The 18,791-nt window shown below is 37.5% G+C and overlaps 1 protein-coding gene across 2 annotated transcripts; it reads left to right on the top strand.

Annotated features, from left to right (window-relative positions):
• Window positions 1-14,273: 14,273 nt before the first annotated feature.
• On the top strand, window positions 14,274-18,495 carry LOC140235079 (uncharacterized). 2 transcript variants are annotated; one of them, XM_072315116.1, is made up of 3 exons: window positions 14,274-14,378; window positions 15,072-15,263; window positions 16,832-18,495. In XM_072315116.1, exons 2-3 carry the CDS (start codon window positions 15,175-15,177, stop codon window positions 17,145-17,147), a joined length of 405 nt encoding a protein of 134 aa, XP_072171217.1. In that variant the 5' UTR covers window positions 14,274-14,378; window positions 15,072-15,174; the 3' UTR covers window positions 17,148-18,495. The 2 variants fall into 2 exon arrangements, with proteins under 2 accessions (XP_072171217.1, XP_072171218.1); XM_072315117.1 differs by having other exon boundaries at window positions 14,307-14,378; window positions 15,059-15,263.
• Window positions 18,496-18,791: the final 296 nt, after the last annotated feature.

Below are 18,791 nucleotides of genomic sequence, written 5' to 3'. Positions count from 1 at the left end.
GATATTTATTTCACACAAATGATCTTTTGTGTAGAAGCAAAAATCTGAAACTGATTGATTTCATTATTATTATTATCATTATTATTATTATTATTATTATTATTATTATTATTATTATTATTATTATCATTATTATTTTATTTGGCAGGAAACGTGCAATACATAATCAATTACAAAGCTCAAAACAATCAATCAATACAATAACACAAAAATACCGTAACACTGAATGCACCTGACAGGGCTGCCAGGCATTGGGCAAGTTAACTAAATAACTGTAGTCCGCGGACCGCCCTAACCTATATCCCTTCCAGATGCATCCAGCGTTACAGATTTATGTGCCACTGATTATCATAAAATATTCATAACTGTACTTTTTAAAATCTCTTGCAAAAAATACAAACTATATAAAAATTTGTTTCATTATAATGTTGGTATTTTTATGTATAAATTTTCAATTGATGAGCTTCCTGACATTTTCGCACTTATGTTCATAAGAAATAACTCTTTTCATATCTACCCAGCTCGTCATCGTGATGACTATCACCTTCACTGCAAAAAGTCCGGTGTTAAATAGTGAACACCGAGCTGGTGTTAAATTTTCGGTGCTCATTTATGGTGTTAAATTAACACCTCCGGGTGTCATTTCCAAATATAAAACTGTTTTTGAAGAGTTTCTTAGTAACTGCACTTCTTGTTGATTTTTAATTTAAACAAGACGATCAAGAATTTTACATTAAAGTACTAGATTTTTGAAAAAAATGTGAAAATAAATTTACACCACAGTAACACCAGCTGGTGTGGTCTCTTATTGAAGCTGGACGGGTGTTAAACCATTGATATTAACACCAACAAATATCAAATCAACACCGTGGTGTCATTTTTGAATTAACACCAGTACAGTGTCAAAATAACACGAGGTACAGTGTCAAATTAACACCACAAGTGTCAAGTGAACACTTTTCAACACCATCACAGTGCATTTTCTACACCTGTGGGTGTGGTCCTCTATTGAAGTTTGATCGGTGTTAGATTTAACACCCATGGTGTTAAATCTAACACCGATGTTTTTACAGTGTTCCACGTACTCGCACAATTTTTGCGAAAAAAAAAACATTAATATTTACAGTGCCAAAAATACTGGAATCTTCCGGCTGATTTTACTGTTTATCTTTGACGTCCTTTAAATGTAAATGTTGCGGAGATGATTTCTCTGGCCGCACTGAAATCTGGACTGACCTGGTCGCTTTTATACTCCCCGAGGAGCGCACACACACGTACGAGAACGCCTGATCTATATTCTTTTGTCTTCGTTTCCAATCGCACGCCATATCAAATCATTGCTCATTGTTCGTTCGTGTTATCGGGTCATATCAACCCTTCGCTCGCCTTTGGCCGCAATTTACTCAGAGAAGTGAACCGAAAAATCGCTATCCTTCGCATGTCATATTTATCCTTCGCTTACCGTTCGTTAATCATATTTGACTTTAGTTTATAATCGGATGATTTGAAGGCAATTTTATTTGAAATCGTTGAATTCGCGCGCATTTCGTGCGTTTTCCCCATTCGTCCCCCTTCGTCCCCCTATTCGCTCAGGTGTGAGGGGGCTTTAAAGCTGCGGTTAGAGATGACATTGCAGATAAACCGCACGAGATGACGGTCAGGAACGGTGTGAAGTAGCTTCAGGGTAAGACCCTGGTGCCATACCGTGTCGTAAGCAGCTGTGAGGTCCACTAAGATCACGCCTGCCTTGTAGCCCTTTTCGAAGGCTTCCTCAATGTCATCGGTAACGTTGACAATATCTTAGAGTTCTTTTAGAGTTATCATGACTTTTAGTTATCATGACATTTAGAGTTATCATGACTTTCTGATTCTCCAACTCCCTCCCTATGATAGATAAATAGTAGATAGATAAATAGATAGATAGGTAGACAGATAAATAGATATTATATTAGATAGATAGATAGATAGATAGATAGATGAATAGATGAAAATATGAAAGCTTTTTCGCAAGGAGCCCTAAAGGTGTCTGTAGTCTGTGTGTGACTGCATTGTTAACTCGCCTCGCTCCTAAACCCGTTTTCATGTTGTTCATAATGAATATCGACAGGTTACCTTTCTCGGTTTGTTTGCAAAGGAAAGGGGTACGCAATACTATGTAATGCAACCTCCCCCCCCCCCCATCAGCCTTGAACAATGCGAGAATGTCTGAAAATAAGTGTAGTGACCGTAAACGCTGTTCATGCATGGGCATGATTATGATTGCTAACCTAATGGAATTCACATCCCAAGCATTGTATACGCATCAACTTGAACGTGTACTCTATAATGTATTGTGTGATCAGATGTTTTCAGAATCGGAATATCACAAAAGCGTCGAAGATTTATATCTTTTTTTTTTTCTTTTCATTGAGTAAACTTTTCATCGAGCAAAAGATTACTCGTAACGCTAGCGGTCTCCTTTTGTTCCTCTGCAACTGAGAATGCCATTTAAAACCGTATGGGGCGATCATGCAGCGTCATAATGGTTCTTTTGTAAAGGCACTATGATTTTATAATCAATGTTAAAATCAACCAGAGGGTGGATGTAATATACCTCGATCTAAGGACAGACATCCATGCAAACACACATGACGATTTCATCCCGCCCACAGCTGTACATAGACGTCAAATGATAATGAAGCCCTTATGGAACAAACACAGTGTTACCACAGTGTGTTCACATAGTTGACTATGTGTAAACAATGTGTTAAACACGTGGTCACAGCGTTGTCACAGTGTGGTATTTGAGATCACATAGTGTACCACATAATTGGCATACCGAACACAGAGTGGCACACATATACCACAGTGTGGTATAGCGTTACGACAGTGTGTTCACATAGTTGACTATGTGTAAACAATGTGCTAACCATGTGGTCACAGCGTTGTCACGGTGTGAGATTTCAGATCACATAGTGAACCACATTATTGGCATACTGAACACAGAGTGGCACACATATACCACAGTGTGGTATGTATCGAACTACATTGTATGTGTAAGCCCTGTGTTCATAATGCTACCACAGTCTGGTATTTCAGTTTAAGTGGTTTACCACACAATCCCCACATAGATGAAATACTAAACACACTGTGAATCATGTTTGACACAGTGTGGTGTATTTTGAACTATGTGGAAACACTGTGTTGATAGTGTTGTCATACTGTGGGATTTCAGATCATTTATTTACCATATAATCTACACAGACTTGGTATACCGGACACTGTGACTTGTGCTTACCACAGTGTGGTATATATTGAACTATGTGTAAACCCTGTGCTCGGTGTTGTCACTTTGTGGGTTTCAGATCATTCACCTACATCATCTCCACATACTTGGCATACTAAACACACTGTGTGGTATATATTGAAATATGTGTACTCCTGTGCCCTTAATGTTGTTACACAGTGGGATTTCAGATAATTGTGACCCGCTACAACAAAAGGATCCGAAAGTCGGCATAGGACATCTTTCTGAAACTGACATCACATTATTTCCTTACTCTTCTTCTTTGATTTCATATATACCACAACTCATAAAAGTACTCGGTTGCGGAGATATCGATGATTTTATCAGCGCATGTCAAGTGGGTGAGGAAATCAGAGTTTCAAGAAAAACGCCTTCAAAGTTTTCCTTCCGACGCTATCATGATCAAGGGGAGGCAAGACAGTTTTCACCGCTTGATATTAGCAGACATGCTCCTTGCGACTTCCGCGATGTTCATTCAAGCTTAGCGCCAGCGTTCTAAGCACGACCAATCAGTAATCAGGATGCCACGCACTGACCAATAAGATCACTCTTTCGTTGCTTGGGGCGGAGTCTAGCTGGGGCGCTAAATCCAAATCTTCGGACACATTTCTGTTTCGTTGAAAGTCGGAAAATCATGGCTTAGAAAAACGCTGATCTCTTGCCTTTCCTTTTATCATTTAGCTTCGAAATTCGGCAGATTGTAGGCCAAAAATTAGACTACAAAATTATGCCAAAAACAGAAATTCACTGGTTTCGACCAATTTTGATGATGTGACTTCAAACTCGATTTTCTCGGCTCAGCCGTCAGCGACTTTAGGAACCTTTTGTTGTAGCGGATCACAATTGATTTAACACAATAATATCCACTTACTAGATGTTCAGGAAAAAAAAAAACCACTACATCTTTTTTTGAATAACTAAAAAATAATGAAATTAACTTTCCTCAAGCTTACACACTAGGTAGCCGTTGAAAAACGCACAATTTTGGTGGGTACTGTTTCAAAATATTTCAGGAAATAGCATACAACAAGATTCTATGCCTATATTAGCTACCTACTGTGTAAATTTGTGGAAAGTTATATTTTCATGGGTTTTCAGTTATTCACAATCAAAAGCGTAAACTTTTTTTTTTTAAACATCTACTACTTTGACACACAATGACTCATGTTTACCACACTGTGGTGTATATTGACCTTTGCTATAGTATTGTCAGTATGGGATTTCAGATCTTGTACTACCACATGGCATGTTAATCATTATAAAACCAGGCTATTTCTGGTTCTAATGGTGGGGGGGAGCATTTTACCAGTGTGGTCAAAGGATTCAAGTATTGTAGTTTATTAATAAATGTATATTTATGTATCAGATTACATGTACTCCCCAGAGTTTTAATCAAGTTTGTAAAGCCACTTAACTGGTCTTACTATCCAATAAAGTAAGAAACCAATGACTTATGGCTAGACAATATACAACACAATAAGTACACAGTAGTTGCGAATGTTCAATACTTATACATTTTTCTAATTTCAGTTGAGAATATGACCTATACATGTCATTTATTTAACCCTCAGATGAATAAATCATGCATTTAGAGTTGCGTTAATACTGTTTACGGATGCATAACATCAAACACTAGAAATGATGTAATACCAGGGTTATCTGTAGTTGTGGAAAGAGAACAAAAAGTGACATGTTATAACTTCCCTTTTTCTCTCAAAAATCACATGCTTTCCTACGATTTCACCAGGAGGTATTGCATACAATCTATTGGTCACACGTTTCACTACTCTGATGTGTCCAGCATCAGCATGGCTCTCCCTGTCTCTATTCTTTACAAGTGGGCCATCATGCTCTACATACTTAATGAGAGCAAAGGCATCACAATCATCTTCCAAAACCATGTACAAATGCCATTTCATTGCCCGTTACTTGCACACAATAATTTCTTCTCGTAGTGTGCCGAGAATATTCAGTAGCATGGATTCATACTGTGTTTACAATTGCTTTCTTGTACACTTTAATTACAGAAAAATGTCACAGGATATTCTTGTGGTTCTTTTTTTTTTTTGCTTGACATGCTATACAACAGCAGTACCACATACTTAGTAGTACCAACTGGAATAAAAAAACAAAGCAAAAACAAAACAGAACGCATATTCCAGAATCTCATTAAAAGGTAAGTTATGCTGTGAAATATGACAATTAATTTAAGCAGTACTTAACCTGTCCTATACTCCTACAGTATTACCTATTAAATGGGAGTGCTGGGGTATAGCATGTGATACTTCATGTGGTATTTCTGTGGTATTCCTGTGGTATTCCTGTGGTATTCCTGCGGTACAGATTTTTGCATAGCTCCTGAATATTCATAAAAAGCAACCTAAATTTTAGAAAATTCATAAAATACTTCTAAATTCGAAGTATTTATGATGGGATTTCCTTTGCACTATTGTCTAATAATGTTGTGTTATACCCAATGTCATAATTTTTGTTATGAAAAGGTAATTTCATATTCAATAACAGTGTTATCTAGTCAGTAACGGTGCCTTCATGCATTACAAATATTGATAACCCTGATGACTATGTGGTGTCATGTGTACTGATACACCTGATGACTATGGTGGTGACTATCACAATGTACTGTGGTGGAATATGTGGTGACTGCCACAGTGTGGTAGACTGTGTGGTGAATACCATAGTGTGGTGAACTATGTGGTGACTACCACTGTGTGGTAGACTATGTAATCTCCGTTCATCAAACTCGCTAAAATTACAGGTACCTCGAATCAAGCATAATTGGGGGGATCGGGCTTTTTCATATATGGGCTCAAAACTATGGAATGGCCTACCAAAATCTCTTAGAGAAGCATCTTCCATTGATGGTTTCAAAAAGAATCTCAAGACATATATTTTCAATTTAGATTAACAATATTGTATACCTGTATGTATAGTATGTGTACGTATATAGGCCTATTGTTTGTTGGTTTATTGTCTTAGTTTCTGTGATACTGTTGTAACGTGACACAATATGTACTCTGTTCTGTAGCGCCTTGAGTATCTTTTTTAGGTAGAAATGTGCGCTTTATAAGAGTCTCACTATTATTATTATTATTATTATTATGTGGTGAATACCGTAGTGTGGTAGGCTATGTAGTGAATAACAAAGTGTAGTGGATTATGTGTTTACTACCACAGTAAAATGGACTATGTGGTTATAACCCTGTGGACACAGTGTGTGAGACTGTGGTTTGATTCACAGTGTATTTAATATGTGTTTTGGACCATGTGGTAACGCTATGTTGCAGTGTGGTGACGCTGTGTTTCACGCTGTGGTAAATACACAGTGTAACCACACGTCCCAAATCACATATTAAACACATGTGTTCGACACTGTTTTACATATTGTGTTCCTCACTGTGTTAGACACTGTGTGCCACACTGTGTTACATAGTGTGGTGAAACACTGTGTTCTTTCCATAAGGGAGGTAAAAATAACATTATCTTAAACTGATATGAAGGCAATGAAAAACAAACTATGTGATACAGTGATACAGTTTCGTAAATATCATGACATTAGTAAAGAAAAAACGGTTGGAAATGGAGGGAATTGCTATAAAGCAGAGCTTGTAGCCTGTATCCCCTCATCCAAAAAAAAAAGATGTCTAGTTATTAAAACAGATAAAAACGAGACAAAAAAGGTAAAGGAAGACAGAGACGAAGTAGGCCTACACACATACAGACACAGTAATAAAAACTAGACGAGAGAAAGAGGAAGGGTAAAGTAAGCGTGGAATGAAAAACAGGAGGAGATTACCTATGTAGTGGACCGAGAAAAATGAGAAGGAAGAGGAAGATCAAATTGTGTTTCTTAAAATGATTGCTTTCGGACGTTTTGTTATACATCCGTGTAAAATAGTATTATATACCATTGTGCTAAACGCACAAGCGCTTGAAGAACGAGTTCAAGCAAAAAAATTAATTAAAAGAGATGCAAACAAAGATATAGGGTCCATATTTAGATTACCTCATCTTTGAACTGTCGGAAGGTCCGTCGAGCCTGGTCTGCGGAGAACACCACGAACTCGCGATCGGGATGCGCCTCCGTAGTCTTTTCCAAGACGTCAGCAATCGTCTTTTGCGAAAGACGATCAAAACCTTCGTGACCAGCCCTATAGTAGCTCAGACCTGAGGCTGATCTGTGCTGTGAGAGTCTAAGGCAAGACATAGAGAGAAAACATTTTTTTTTTTTAATGAAAAGCACACATTAATTTTCCTCGACTTATTGCTGACACATTTTACGGGTAATATCGTTCCCACTGCTTTTTGAAAAGAGGTATAAGTCAAGTGGGTTTTTTTTTTTTTTTTTTGCTAGAAATATGAAAATATGTTGGACTCTGTTTTCTTTTTATCGTTCCTGCAGTGACGTCACAAACTGTTGTAGTCTTCTCATCCAGTAACTTTAAAAATTCATGACTTTTCAACGGATTGTCCAACTCTCAAACCGAATTGCTGCATTAATCCACGCACATATTTGGGTGGACTTTTCCGTGACAAAGTGTGGTGACGTTGTGATTAATACCAAATATAGTCAGGAAGATTAATCGCATTGTTGACGTTCGTATCGTAAATGAAAAATTTTGTATAAGTAAGCCATGTTTTTATGCTTATCTTTTACTCCAAGCGGATTTAATTGCCACAGAAATTGGGGTGTTGTTGCCAGTTTACCCCTATCATCTCAAATAAGATAATGTCATTCCACCAATTTGAGAAAGCCGTACGATATTGAAAATGTATACAACTTATTAACTACAACAACATAGATCTGACGCATGTTTTCCTTTTCCTCTTCTGTTTATAAATAATCATAAAGTTTACAATGTACCTCTTGCAGACAAAGCAAAATGAAGGTTTTTTCAGGTTGTTTGGTATTTAGGTAAACATTGTATCGAAGAATGTGAACATTCTATTGGGAGAGGCAACATACATGTAGATCACGTGTTTAATGGACAAAACATTTTTTTTTTAATTCAATGCATCCAATATCTCAAGAGGATCAAAACGGTGTTGACTAAACTTCTCACGGACTTATCATACGTTGGATCAGTTACAGCTGTATTTCTTTTTTTCGCATGTATTAATTAACAGCCTTTGAATCCCAGATGCAAAAACACGTCAGAGTCCCACAGATTAACTGTGTTAAACCTTTGATTAAAGCCCAAGTGCGGGGGGGGGCACACTGTGCCTCCTACCATATTTTCATTTGCCAATCCTACATACTCCACTCAATTTCAACCAAATTTAGTGACTTTTCTTCTAAAATCTTATTGCAAACATTTTGATATATAATTTAGCTATGTCCGATATATCTGTTTGCCATGGCAACCGTAAACTAACAACAATGTCAGTCAGATTTTCCGTGTTTTTTTTTTATGCCTCCGCCACGAAGTGGTGCCGGAGGCATTATGTTTTCGGGTTGTCCGTCCGTCCGTCATTCCGTCCGTCCTTCCGTCCGTCCTTCCGTCCGTCCGTAATGAATTTTGTGGACAGGGTAACTATCAAAACCTTTTGAGGTATCCTAATGAAACTTTGCATGTATGTGCATTAGGGGATGAAGTTGTGCCTATCAACTTTTAGGTGCACATGCTCAAGGTCAAAGGTCAAAAGGTCAAGGTCAAATGCTTAAAATTTCACTATTTCCCTCGTATCTATGCAATGCCTGAAGATATTTTCTTGAAACTTAGTGTATACATGTATTACCCGATTAAGGTCAAATGGTCAATTAAAATGTTAAAATTTCACTTTTTTCTCTGTATCTTGGAAATTGTTCAAGGTATTTTTATGGAACAAAGTATATATATGCATGTACTGACTGGCAGTGGTTATCTATTGAATTTGGGGTTCATGGGGTCAAAGGTCAGGGGTCAAAGGTCAAGGGCAATACTTCAAAATTTTACTATTTTCCTTATATTTATGTTCAAGTTCAAGTTCAACTTCATTTCCATTAAATAAACAGGAGAAATTATGTTCAATGCATAAACAAAACAAATTTGTAGTAATTTCGATAAACGTACATCAACAAGATACATGTGATGATGATTAACGACATAATTGCATTTATAAGGTATATACATATGCATATTACACTGATGGAATGGAAATGGAGGGTCCCACTAAAAAGCCAAGCTTGTACGATATGGGACCCTCAGAAATACATAAAAAGCAAATAATGGCTTCATGAAACTACAAACAAATATATGAAACAAAATCAAAGAAACCAATGTCAACTGACATGAAATGAAATAACAGGAAAGAACGAAAAAAAGAGAAAAGGGAAACAAAAGAAAATGAAACTGCAACACACGCCATCGTGGACACAAGCAAACAGATTTCCAGGATGTATAGGAGTAATAAGACGCACCCTTGAATGATATTGTGAATAAAAGGATTGGTACATATACCCGAAAAACTTATACAAAAGAGCGGACATATTGAAAACAAAGAAAACAAAGAATAGACACAATGATGCATTGTTCGATGACTGTCATATTTAAGGAGAACTTATATTCGACAGGTTATTTTACTCTCATGATAGAAAATAGTTGATATGTAATGATTAATGCATATATATATATATATATATATATATATAAGATAAGTGATAACTTAATTGAGTTAATGAAACAAACCTAGTCCGGTAATATGTTATAAGATTTCAATAAAAATAATTTCAATTTATTCTTGAAAGAATTCAAAGTTCGTGCTGTTACAATATAATTAGGAAGTGAGTTCCAAAACTTTGGCCCATCGTAAATAAAGGTGTTCTGAGCCAGCAGAGTTCTGAAAAAGGGCAAATGAAACTCATTCGAACGCCTTGTTGGGTAATTGTGAACGGACTGATTTCTTGGAAACATTGTTTCAAATATATTTGGAAGATTTTTTTTTTCATAATTAAACATAAATTGTCCTAGGTTATACAGATACAAATCCTTGATTTTCAATAGTTTGTTTTCAAAAAATAACGGGTCGGTATGAGACAGAAATGCAGTATGACATATAATACGGAGTGACTTCTTTTGTAATAAAAGTAATTTATCTAAGAATGTTTGATATGTATTTGCCCAAGCAAGAATACCATAATTTAAGTACGGCAATATGAGAGATGAATATAATGTAATAAGGGACGACAAAGGAAGACAAAATTTAACCTTGTTGATTAAACCAATATTTCTTGAAATAATTTTACATATACTATCAATATGGAATTTCCATGAAAGCTTATTATCAACTGTTATTCCCAGAAATGTAATATGGGAAACAATTTCCAGTGGAGTCCCATCAAAAACGTCAACAGGTGGTTTTTCTATAGAGTTGCTAAAAAACATATATTTTGTTTTTTGAAGATTGAGAGATAATTTATTTGCCTTTATCCATTGGGCGACATTTTCTAATTCAGAGTTTATTGTATTTACAAGAGTAAGAGGATTATTGTGCGAAAAAAATAAATTTGAGTCATCCGCAAAGAGAATAAAGGAAATTTATGCAATGCCAGCAGGATTATTTTTTAAAATTTGATGTATGCATGTATAACCCACTAGAGATTCTCTGGGATTTTTTTTTTTTTTTTGCTAAGAAGGTCAAAGGTCAAAAGGTCAAAGATCAAGTGAAAGTGCTGAACTTACTTCTTTCTCCATATCTGGGAAGTTTCTCAAGTTGTCTTGAAATAGTACATATTTGTGTATGTTCTGTCTGACAGTGATTCTCTTATGAATCAAAGGCCAGATGAAAATGATAACACTTTACTGTTCAATACAGAAATTGCACTTTTTCTCCATACCTTGAAAATTAAATAAGTGCGTAAACTTATGAAAGGGTCAAAGTCAAGTCAAAGTTCTTAAATCCCCAAATACATGCTCTCCTATTCATCCAATTAAACATAGGTCAAGGAAGGTGAACATTCGATACATTTGTGACAAACATGTCATTTTAATATTTTGCCAATTTTGTGAAAATGTAATCACACATTGTCCACATGTACTATAGACCTATTAGGAGAATCATGCATTATGGCGGAGGCATACCAGTCGCCATAGCGACATTTCTAGTTTGTTTGTTTGTTTGTTTGTTTGTTTTTTTGTTCCAATTTCAATTAACAATAATACCGGTGGATAATATAATGGAGTTTTCTTGGCTGTAATTTGCTGAAGGAACAAAATATGAAGAAATTACGTTTGTGAATGGCTCTGTAATGGTTTATTTATTATTTCCTTTACTTTTCATGTGACATAGGCATCACACAATAGATATAACAGCGATGATCAAAAAAAGTTTTTTCCAAAGATTGCCCTCTCATTTTGTTTCAGTTTGACTCTTTCGCACAGGCTTTGCTTGTATCATCTTGTTAATCCACCAACTCAAAATTCAAATTTTATGGAAAGATGAAATGTGATAACTATACATGTACCTATCCCAAACGATATATCATAGGTATCATAATAATATCTTTATATTGTAATGAATAGCTGCTATTCAGCTCAATGTTGTCTCGTGTGTCAGAGCAAATTTCTACTTGGTACATGAGTGTGTTGTCAGTTAAGAGATTATTATTGTTCATTGAGCGTTTGATATGGTGCCTATATGCGTTATAATGAGTTAAGCAGAAATCAATTGCATTTCAATATAAATTGTGACGATCTTATGACTCGGAGGTTCAGATTTGGTAATGGTGGTGGAAAACCTAACTAAAAAATACTTTATATAGTGGGCCATGTTAATAGTATATGTAGGCCCTACTTTCAAGTTTGTTTACGGCAGATCCAAGTGTGGGCCCCCTCGGGTTTGGGATCAAACTGGGGACCAATTTTCACACTTGATCTTCTTTTTTTTTGAATATTAATTGATGGTCAATTTTAATTTACTACAAACTTTGTGGCTATTATAGCTCAATTAGACGGAATATACAAATGGACAACATGCCCTCCTGGAGATCCCCCAAAGATTCCCAGGTTCGTTATGTTTAGTCTTGGGTAATACCTTGGTCTATACAAGAATGTGTGGAAGGTGAACTGCGGTACTCGGGAAATGTTTACTGATGATTTGTATCCAGCGATGACATCAGCAACACATTCAATTTCCACGCGTGATTGAGACCAATAGTATGATTCGTAAGAACATGAATTGCTTTCAGTTCGATGCCTATTGAATATCTCATCTTTTTAACCGTTTACTTGCCTCTTTATATATTACTCTGCTTATTCAAGTAAGCACGAACATAAACTGACATTTTCCCTAAAATAATTTAGTGGAGTTCAAGGCGATAAGGTTCAACTTTCTGTGTTTTTGATGGATGTTTTGCACGATATCGATTAGGAGGCGCTTGGCCTTTACCGTACTGTGTACACAAATTTATTGTGAAAACGCAGTGAGCAATCCATAGGCCACCTTGCGTTAGTTTCTGGTTTCATCCCCAGCCCCGACGCGGAGCCAAACTTATCAGAAACACACACTCACCGAAGTGCATACACACGTAATCTATACGTAATCTATGATACTGAACACTCATAAACATTATTTTTTGTCCCGTGGTTACCTATACCTGTCTTTCTCTGGGTTCCCAAGGCCGATCCGCAGAAGACATGGCCGAGTCGCACTAAGCACAACACCTCCATTTCGCCGTAATAACAACTTAGACACACTCGTCAGCAACAGGAGAGCCATGCCCACTCCAAATATACCTTGTTTGTATTATTTCTTGACGTGATCCCAGACAACTAACGAGTCGACCTTTGGACAACCTCGAAGTTTGGACAACTCCCGAGATGTTGGCAGTTAAACAAACGTCGAATATGTCGAATGTGAGGGCGCTACACCAGAAGAAAGAGGAGACCTGCAATGACTCGCACACTTTTTCATTTGACTTCTCACACCTGTAGACTTTTCCAAAGGATTCATTATTAAGCCTTTGCGATTCCAGTTGGGAACAGTAATTTACATTCTATCTCTTTTGGAAAGAAACTCATTACTCAAGAACAGACCTGGAGAAATGTTTTCTCAGGAGAAATTTTTTTTTTGTTTTGTTTTGTTTTTTATTGTTGGTTTCCTTCATTTTCTCTGATCCATTTCTCTGAATGCTCTGTTTTCATTGAGAGCAACAGCATCGGGAGCTATCGGGATGGAATTTCCCTTGAAGTGAAGGGACCCGTAGGTGCCCTAACGTCCAAACTGGGTTCATTCTTTGCCGAGTAGATCACATTATGACGAAATCGTAACAGAATGCGATGCACCTTCTTAACAGAACGATCAATTACCGAGAGCAAGTTTTTAAGGCGAACTTCCGTGACCTTAAAGCACAGAACTGTACGAGTTCTGTGCCTTAAAGGTGCATAAAGGTCTCTATAGGAAACTTGCGCCGTGCGCCCGCGTACGCATTTGACTAAACCCCGTGAGCTAATTTCTAGACAAATGAATGTTACGTCATGACTTTTTTCTTCTTTGCTTTGCGGTGGGATGGGGTTCATGTTTTGTATTCATGCATCTCATCAATCCTTCTTCTTCTGATTAAGTCTGCCTCCTTCGGTGAAGATTCTTGCAGACTGGTGCTATTTACATTATAATACAATTTATTTACAGATATTTACAAGCACATAGAAAATTTGACGAAAAAAACTAGCCCCTGTGATCAACCATTAGACGGTTTCGAAATGATCCCACAGATGGCGCTGAAACAATGTCAAGTTCAAAAGCCACTGAGAGTTCAAGAAGCAACATCAGCATTTTGTAGGACATGAGATTGTGAGCTAGCATTTTACAGACGCTTGTCAAGTGTTTCCTATGACGTCACAGAAAGCAAATAAAGCCAAAAAAAAAAGGGATGCGCTACCTAGCTGTACGCGTGTCAGAAGACAGCTTTCAGCGTGCGGTCGCGCAGACGTTGCTATGCGCAAATAAATTGATCTGTGAGGAAATGCGCGCCTTTTATTTATATTGTCATTTTCGTTCATCTACAGTTTGATAGTCACTCTGCGATCGGTTTAGATGAAATGGCAACAACTGTGATCCGCTATTGATGGAAACTCCGTTATTGGAATTTTGCATGGTGAGTACAAACTCCACTGTCTACCTCTCTACCGCTGTGTAAATGATTTCCGTAAAGGTTTTAAAAGGAAGATCGCTTTCTTTGGAGTTATCATAAAAGCATCAAAGCGCGTACAACTCGCTGTCCTTTTTTTTTTTCACAAATCGTACGTCATATAGATTCTAGGGGTTACCTTCATCATAACTTTTCCATCATACCGAGGGTACAACGTTTTGGTCATTTTTATGACGCTGATTATATTCATCTGTAGTGTAGCTCTATGTATTTTCATGAATTTTATTATGTTCGTGATTATTAGACGTTTACTGCAAGATCTTTATTGCCAATTGATGATATTATTGTCTAATGTTGGAAGAGATGCAGCATCTTCAGCTCCGCTAGAGGGCAAAAGCAGTTATTCGCTGCACACGTAGTCTATTGATAATTAGGACTGTTCATAGAACTCTATAGCCTGTAGTATGTCCTCCCAGCAGTTCACTGTAGTGCATGCTCACACCATATCAGTGCATGCTAGGCTCATAAACAGCGCATGGTGGTTTTACTATTATATCTATACTTTTTGAAAGAAGGGGATAAACAGTTGCTGTAAATGTCGGAATACGTCCTGTATCATATAAATCTAACCACTATCTCTTTGTCCCCCCTTTCTTTCGCTCTTTCTATATTATCCTCAACCTGAGTGTACCATTGCAGTCGTACCGTACCATAACCATGCCTTAATCAGCGACGTTCCCTCCTGAAAGAGCTGCTGAGCTTACCATAATAAGAGAGGGCGATCAAACATACTCGATCCTATATGGGTGGAGACGATATCAACTTGTATTTGGAAAGCTGTATGGCCTGTCAAGAGCGGGCGATTAAAGAAAGTTTAGGCATTGGAAACAGGTGAGGTTTGGACGTATACACAGCCATATATAAACTTAAAGGGATAGTATAGTTTTGGTTGAAATGGGGATTTAGGTTTCAACTTATTGCGAATAATTAAACACTACTTATTGGTCTATATGAAATATTAAAGAGCATACAATTCTAAGAGAAATTAAAAGTTTATTTCATGAAAATCGGTTTTCAAATTGCTGAGATACTCCAAAACAAAGAAGTCCTATAAGGACCCACCCTAACTTATTACTAGGACCACTTTGTTTGCTTTGTTTTTGGATATCTCAGCCATTTCAAAACCGTTTTTTTTTTTCAAGTAAACTTTGAATTTCTCTAAGAATAATTGTAGATCTATGCTCATTGTATATCTATGCGCTTTACTATTTCAAATAGTCCTATAAGTGTTTTATTTCGCAGAGTTAGAACCTGAATCCTCGTCTCAACAAAAACTATACCATCACTTTAATGTGAAATCCAATTCTACGAATAGAATTAAGTTGAATTCATTAATTTTGCAAAAAACAAAAACAAAAAAAATCGATGTTATTATAGATCACCCTATCTATAATTTGAATAGATTTCTATATGCATTTTGTTCATGTTCAGTATCGCTTTTTTTATTCTATTTAAAGTTTATCTGCGCTTTATGTAACTCACTAGTGTAACTTCCTCTCTTAATTCCGTATGTTTGACTTGACTTTGATTTTTTTTTTGGGGGGGGGGGGCGAGGGGTCAACTTGAACTCGGAGAGCATTATCCTTAGATTGACAGACTACGGAATCGGTTGAACTTCACAACAATTACGTCCTTCCGTGTGAATTTCGATAAATATACTCCTTTTATATGCGAGTTTGAGTGGCAAGCAGAATTATTATACAAATCTTCCAAGGGGCCTGACCTGCCTATAAAGTGAAGCAGCTTTTATGATTTTTATATTATGCATCCGGGGTAAATCACAGCTTATTTAATATCACAGTCATACGGAAAGACAAGAGGTTATAATCATTATCAACATAACTTTCTAAAATTGAAAATTACACATTAGGGCTTTCACCAGATCAGGAGGGTAAAAATAGATTGTCATTATGTCATGTAACATGTCAATGCTCAAAAAAAAAATGCTGTGATCTATTTTCAAATTTTCTTTATCTCTTCTTTCTTCCTTTAAAATAACAACAACAACTATTTTCAAACAGGCAATTCTAATGTTTATCTATTCACTAAATGCCTTTCCCACGGTAAAACATAAATCAATGATCTAAAATGGTTGCTCTCGCCTATTTATTCTTTGCTCATTTCTTAGGCATTTTATTGTTCCTGGCTGTTTGTTTCGTTTCATTGTTGTTGTTGTTGCTGCTGCTGCTGTTTTTCTTCTTTTTGTGTTTTCAAATATGTCACTTTGGAATGAGAACTATCCCATAGCAGAAAATTATAGCGAAGGTGACACTGCTAATATGAACAATGGATGTAAAGACGATGATGATTATGATTGATGATGATAACGGTGTTGATAAGATTGTGATACAGTAAGTTGACAAATTGTCTTGTCAAATTTATGTCCTCATATCCCAAAGGTTTGAGTCGATGCTTTTCAACAAGTGGGCGCCTCATCTCCACCCTAGGCGGGGTAAACGCCCTCTACGTCTGTCCGAGGACAGGGACTTCGTCGTCTGCTCGGTGGGAGACGAGTATGGCGATTTTCCAGACCGTCGACCACCATGGAAACCCGCCGGAGAGGTGGTGGAACGCTGCTTTCCCCTTCGAACGCCGCTGGCGCGGAGCTGCGCCACGAAAGCGCCGACATCAGCGACGGTTGCCGGCTACACTGGCGGGGAAAACCTCGAGCAGAAGCGCCGGAAGAGAGACTCTGAACTGGAATCCGAAATCTGAAGAGGTTCACCGGACACTCGCGTGGTGCGAGCAGGTTGTCATTCTTGCGATGTATGTCATGTTCATTGTTGCCTTTTATAGGGGCGTGGTTAGCATGATCTCGGGGGATCCCCTGCGATGAAAGATGAACACATTCTGCTCTGGGAACGATGTGACTATCGTCCATCACGCAACTCATATTTTGATTTACAATTCAATTTGTTGCATGTATGTTTATTCGTTTATATAATGTATAAATTATTTATCTATTTATCTGCCTATCAATGTACATTGTATCTATCAAACTATTTACACAAGTAGGCCTACATCTATTCATTCGCGCATTCACTGTTTCTCTCTTTTGAATGCATTACAGTTCCTGAGAAGGATGGTGCCCTTACAGCACTTTTGCTTTAAGTTTTTGGTGTGTGTTTTTTTTTTTGTGTGTGTGTGTGTGTGTTGTTTTGTGGGTTTTTTTTTCGCTTTAAAATCACGTATATTCTGTTAATATGCATCTAGGCAGAGTTGATTCAGGGAAACCAATTTGCGCATACATGAACCCTTCGTTTGTGGAAGTTATGCCTTGGCCATGACCCTTCACTCTTGAGACAGAAAACTGATCTCAAGATCCCGCAACGCCGACAGATCGGGGTCGGGGGGGGGGGGGGGGGTGGGGGTTACATCTACTTGCCGTCCAAACATTGATTCTTTAGATTCCTCAACAAGCAGACTTATAGTCACATACAATGTACCAATCTGTCAAGCCCATCCACGAATCATCACAATATCTGACGGATCAGACAAACTATAGTGTGCCCAATGCAAACGTGCGTGTCAGGGATTGTTACTGCACTTCTATCCACCTTTGGAAATGACGCAGGACATCCATGAAGAAAGTCCCAACATCTATAATGCCTATCACCACGAAGTGATGGATACAAAACGTTACACCAGTCTGGGCTGGTTTGCCGCCCGTTACCGCCCAACTACATGTATACGCTCCTACTGAAGAGGGAGGGGGATGGAGTTGTTCGAGTACAGATGTCTTTTGGTTTTTAAACGTTTTGAATATTCGGGGCTGACCGGCCAGCCAAAGAGGGATATTGGAGGAGGGGAATATCTCAGTACTAAATCCACGACAAGGTTAGATTTTAAAGGGTCATCCTAATTTGAGATGTACTTTTTTCTTCCTTTTTTTTTTTACAGCCATTTTCTTAAAGGGGTGGGGGGGGGGGTCCAAGCCATTCCCCTACTCTTTACCGGGTTCGGCAGTCCTTGGATTTCGTACTATCAATAGGCCTACTACATTTTTAGTAAAGGTAGAGGACGTGGTGTAGTATCAGCATGAGTAGTATTAGTAGTGAGTAGTAGTAGTAGTAGTAGTAGTAGTAGTAGTAGTAGTAGTAGTAGTATTTGTAGTAGTAGTAGTAGTAGTAGTAGTAGTAGTAGTAGTAGTAGTAGTAGTAGTAGTATATAGTAGTAGCAGCAGCATCAGCAGTAGTAGTAATAGTAGTACGCGTGTAGTATAGTAGTAATAGGGCCTATAAAGTAGTAATAGGTTAGTAGTAGTAGTAGGCTTGCTAGTATATGGCAGTACATGTATTTGTATTATAAACCTCTGTCGAACAAGAAAGACCATGGGTAAGCGTGCCTCTCACAACAGGT

Source organism: Diadema setosum, chromosome 11 (assembly GCF_964275005.1).
Source record: "Diadema setosum chromosome 11, eeDiaSeto1, whole genome shotgun sequence".
Classification (NCBI taxonomy): Eukaryota; Metazoa; Echinodermata; class Echinoidea; order Diadematoida; family Diadematidae; genus Diadema; species Diadema setosum.
The sequence above is the reverse complement of the archived record's forward strand: the minus strand, read 5'-3'. Positions and strand labels throughout refer to the sequence as shown.

Excerpts from the sequence above, each read along its gene's own strand:
- LOC140235079 (XM_072315116.1), top strand. The coding sequence starts at position 15,175 with ATGGGTGGAGACGATATCAACTTGTATTTGGAAAGCTGTATGGCCTGT. Across the intron at positions 15,264-16,831 it reads AGTTTAGGCATTGGAAACAG|GTTTGAGTCGATGCTTTTCA; the intron begins GTGAGGTTTGGA and ends CATATCCCAAAG.